Source organism: Geospiza fortis, unplaced genomic scaffold (assembly GCF_000277835.1).
Source record: "Geospiza fortis unplaced genomic scaffold, GeoFor_1.0 scaffold590, whole genome shotgun sequence".
Lineage (NCBI taxonomy): Eukaryota > Metazoa > Chordata > Aves > Passeriformes > Thraupidae > Geospiza > Geospiza fortis.
In genome coordinates this window covers 453214-458146 of record NW_005054402.1, presented here as the reverse complement: position 1 = coordinate 458146, position 4933 = coordinate 453214, and the positions used below count along the sequence as shown (strand labels likewise).

General features: G+C 41.7%; 1 protein-coding gene across 2 annotated transcripts in view; it reads right to left on the bottom strand.

Annotated features, from left to right (window-relative positions):
- Positions 1-351: 351 nt before the first annotated feature.
- CD59 (CD59 molecule (CD59 blood group)) overlaps positions 352-4933 on the bottom strand; it is a 5201-nt gene continuing 619 nt past the window's right edge. Inside the window, exons 1-4 of one of the 2 annotated variants that reach the window (XM_031061194.1) lie at positions 4804-4881; positions 4249-4326; positions 3408-3509; positions 352-1925 (exon numbers count right to left, since the gene is read on the bottom strand). In XM_031061194.1, the coding sequence (XP_030917054.1) occupies positions 1732-1925; positions 3408-3509; positions 4249-4312 (360 nt within the window). In that variant the 5' untranslated portion in view covers positions 4313-4326; positions 4804-4881 and the 3' untranslated portion in view covers positions 352-1731. Of the gene's footprint in view, positions 1926-3407; positions 3510-4248; positions 4327-4803; positions 4882-4933 lie in introns of those variants that run through there. The other variant, XM_005426107.2, reaches the window with a different exon arrangement.

Here is a 4933-nt window from a genome sequence, read left to right as displayed (position 1 = left end):
TGCTGCCATCAGGATGATTTAAGCATAAGGAATCTATCACCTTGTCCAACAAAAGATACCTCTCCTACAAACCTTCCCCCAATTTATACTGAGTCAGTGCTTTAATACTTTCTCACCAGAAATGAGCCTGAGTTTGACAAATGGTGCTGCAGCAATGGAAAAAGTCATTGTGCAGAAACTGCTGTCTTCCAGTGTCTGTTTTTAATCAGGTGGGAAATAAAAATAAGGAAGGAGAGAAGTCTACTTGGAACCTGCTGTCTCTGGATGGGAAGCATGGATGTACCTCCCATGGAAACAACTGGAGTCCTATCCAGCTATAAATACCAATAAATCACCACACACTCCACGTTCTTCTTTTTTGACATTTTTATTTATCAAAGACAGGACTACTTCTGTATTTAGAGTGATGGGAAAGATCCCAGGACACTTTCATAGCTACAATAAACTCAACCAAAAGGTACATTGTGGATTACATCAGGGATTTGGAACAACACCCTTGTTGTGACTGGTTTCACTTGGTGTCACGAGCACAAGTGAGGGTCCTCAGGAAGAGGATATCCCACTGGCAATGGACACAACTCTGGCAAGGATATGCCAGCAGCTCCAGAATAAGAAAGAGGATGTGACATCCCACCGGACTGAGAGGGTCCCCAGGTACCAGAGATTGTCCCAAGGTCTGTCTCCACCACAGAGCAGAGCAATGTATTTCAGAATTTGACCTCTCACACCTACAGATGGAGCAGGTATTATTCATGCTGTATAAATACACACCTATACTGTGCATTGCCATTTATGGAAAGAAAGTTGTGCAAGATTTTAATACTCTTAGGTGGAAGCTTGAAGGGTTAAGTTTACATGTCACCGTTTTCAACAAAACCCAAAAGCTAACTAGGTGAGGAAGTAAACTACATGTGCCATTTCAACTCCTTAGCATTTTATAATTGATTTTCAGTATACCAATAAATACTCAGTGCAAAGCACATGCTCACTTAAAATCCTAAGCATGGGTTATGTATGAGGAAAATCCAAAAAGAAGCTATCACATGTTGTCTACATGCTCACAGAAATATATATATTTTAAAAAAAAAGAGAGAAGTGTTTCTCACTTATAGCAATATTTTGGTTTTGGCTTAAGAAATGTTGGTGCTTTCTCCCAAAATAACAGCACTTGACAAGGTTATATCATTGGCTTGCAGAAAAAAAAAACAGGTACAGTGATGGGAACAAAGTGTTTACATGACTTGAAACTGAATATTTCCATATTCATCACAAAGACTGCAGCAAGGTACACTTATGATCCAACACTTCTTGTGTTGAGGGCAAATCCACTGCTTGGTTTGTGACAAGGAGGATCCAAAGCAAAACAAATCAAAACCCACAGAAATACCAACTAAAAAAAATGACAGTTTATGGGACAGGAAAAAAATTACACTTTCCAGTAGAAAAGCTGTAATGTTCCTTCTCCTTCACATCACCCACTGGAGTTTGCCCAGGCTCTCCACAAGGTAATATGATTTCACAAGAGCTGATCTTCCCCATGAGCAGGGGGACAGATCAAAACACCCACTAAGTGATAACAACACACAGAACAGAACAGACAGAACCTTGGGAAACAAAATTACACAGGAATATTTCTGCCTATGGACTGGAGCTGAAAATATGCTATTATAGAAAAGAGTTAATGGTTTTGTGTAACTTCATCTTGAAAGGACAGCTTACAAATCAGGATTATTACAGGAGCATCCATAACATGGCCATTACAGAAGCAATACTGAAGGCTGCTTTGTTAACCCCAGTAATTGCACTCTCATTGCACAGGTCGTGTTGGCAGCAAAAGAATTCAAAATTATCCAACAGGAAGGAATCAGCAATTTCATTCACATTGCACTGGGATGTCTTCCAGCAGGAGAAAGTTCTCAATTTACCTATGGAACAAAAAAAATTAAACAGATTAAGAGAGCAGATTGACAGTTAACACTGTTTTTGGTACTGAGAGAGAAGCAGTGCTTAGACTGCCACTGTTAGAGAATAAAACTGTGAGGAGAAGGCAAAGCTCAATCTGTGTCAGGGCCCATGGTATAAACACAGAAATTGGATGGAGGCCTGGTGGTCTGTGTTGCCATGGCATCAGGGGCAGTGGAGAGAGGCGGAAGCTGCATGGTCTGGTTCTTCGACTCCACACCCAGAACGGTTGCACAGTTCCAGCACAAACCTCCTACCAAGAAATATTCTGTGCAGAGAGTGGAAGGTCTGACCACAGTCCCACCCAGAGCACTCTGCACAGCACTGGCTAATAAGGTATTAAATGTACCCCCAATTTTGTAGCAAACTGGAAATGAGAATTTTACATGAAATTTCAGGGACAGATCACTGGGCTTGGCCTCTCACCCTCCCCAGAAGAGACACTTTTTGTAAAGTCTTGTGTCTCACAGTTCATGGGCCATTTGTGCCCCCAGCATCAGCCCTACAGTTTTGTTTTTGCCACAGCCATGCATTTCTTTTTTTAAGTTCAAGTGTTTAGAAGTTTCCAAATTTGCTTCCACTAGGAATTTTGCAGTGTATATCCTACTTACCCACCGGGAAATACAGAGTGGATCCTGAGTGATACCTGGCATCACCAGCCAGCTCAGCCTGCATTCACAGAACCATTTAGGCTGAACAAGACCTCTGAGATCATCAAGCCCAATCTTTAACCCAGCACTGCCGAGCCCTCCACTAACCCATGTCCCCAGGTGCCACATCCACATGGCCTTTAAATCCCTCCAGGGATGGAGACTCCAGCACTGCCCTGACAGCCTGAGCCAGCACTTGACAAGGCTCTCAGTGAAGAATGTACAGAAGACAGAGCTGGAAGAGCAGATAAGGGTGGTAAAATACTGGCACAAATTGTCGAGAGGGGTGGTGGATGTCCCATCCCTGGAAACATTCAAGGCCAGACTCTGAGCAACCTGATCTAGCTAAAGATGTCCATCCTGAGACACAAATCACTTCACCCTCAGGAAAAGAGAATTTATTTTAATAGTGTCAATTCATAAACGACTGAGCCATTCATCTGCAGCTTTATTTTGTGGGCTACGCATCCTTTATTTGTTTTCATAGACTAACAACTTGTATTTGAAATGCAATGCTGTCTTTATTTTTTTCCAGCTCCCTTGTGTGGGTTTTTGTTTGTTTGCTTATTTTTTAAATCTGGATATACAGCTATCTAAGTACATGCTTGTACAGCTACAACTCACACATCTAAATCATTACATTATTGCTTGGATATAAGCATGACCTTCAAGAGAATTTGCAAGTTCCTTTTGAGTGAGGCTAAGATATGCATGCTAGGGCCAGATTAGAGGTGTCCAGGCAATGAAAGCTGATCCAAGTGGGTTTATTTTAGGACTGTGGGACACTGTACATACCAAATCTTAACTGCAAGCAAGTGTCTTCAGTCGTTAAACAGGTGCTGTTGGTCCTGCACAGGGTAGGGCTGTTGTCACAGTGGTAACATCTTAAGGTAGAACCTAAGACAACAAGGGTTTATCTTCACTGAGTATTAAACTACTGAGACAGCAGCAGCAGCATTAAAAAAGGAAAAGAAAAAAGAAAAAAAAAAAAGAACAGAAGAATCACTTATCTGTATCTAATTGTCACTAAACATATGCCTGGTTATTAAGCTCAAGACTTCAGCTAAAATTGTTAAACTCAAGACTTCAGTTAAAATTGACAAGCTTATGTCAGTGCACCAATTGAAGCTGGCAATTTTGATAGGCACATTTTAAGCAAGTATTTATGTCACTTTTAAAAACACCATTATCTGCCTGCAGAACAAGATGTTCATTTGCTCCTTTTATCTGCTCTTGAAGACTGCCTTTTCCAGGCAATGACAGATACTTGCAGCTGAGTTTTTTCTATCCATTTTTAAAATTCCATTTCCTTTCCCTCTCATACTACACACTAGTTTCCAATTCACACAAGAGGAATCCCATTTTCTAGCATCAAAATACCAGTTTTCTGTTGTGTTATGCAGGACCACATCCTATCCCTGATTCTCTCTCCTGAGAATCTCCTGTTCTGATTGTCTTGACCCAAGACAATCAGAAGAGAAACTGAGCCCTGCTTTGATGGTTACTGACATTCCCCACAGTGGTATTAACTAATCCAGGCCTTTCTCACTGTTTTTCCTCCTTCTGGCATTTTTTTCCATGATTTTCTCAGCCTCTGCCATAACATTAAACCACTAAGTCCCTCTCTTCTACTCACCAGAGCCACAAAAAGCAATCAGAACAATGCAGGTGGTCAGCAGGATGCAGTTCATCTTGGTCATGCTTCTTCCCTAATCTGAGGGCATAAAGAGGTAATAGAAGTTTATTCTATTTAAAAGCAAAGTGCCTGGTGATGAACCCAGGTTTCAAAACTTGTTTCTGTATAAAACTGAAAGCACTGTCTAGGAAAAACAGGAAAACATAAGAAAGAAAAATAACTGCACTTTCCAAGGGAGGATTTTTATTCTGAGAACAGGATTTTTATTTTCAGAACTGATATTTGAGCCCTGACAGGCTCAGATGGGTCTCCTCTCTGATTACACCATTCAACAGGCCTCCCAATTTCTCACAGTTACAAATGCACCTAACAAAAAGAAAGGTCTCAAATGCTTTTTCTCTTTTAGCAATTCCCCAGTAACCCTGGAGCCAGACTGCTCTCCTTTCTCCTCCCTCATGGGGTTGCAAGAGGTTTGGCTGCTCTGCAGGAGCTTTTGCCTCTCCTCTCCCAAAATTTCTCCCTCTCACTGAGGGACTGACACAGGCAATAACTCACCAAGTGCCTGCAGCAGTGGCTCAGGTCTCCATGGCTGCTGCAATCCGTAGGCAGCAGTGAGATGGGAAGGTCAGGAATTTTTTAAACAGAGGCAGCTCCAAAGCAGGAGTTCTCAGGCAGATTTCTGCAT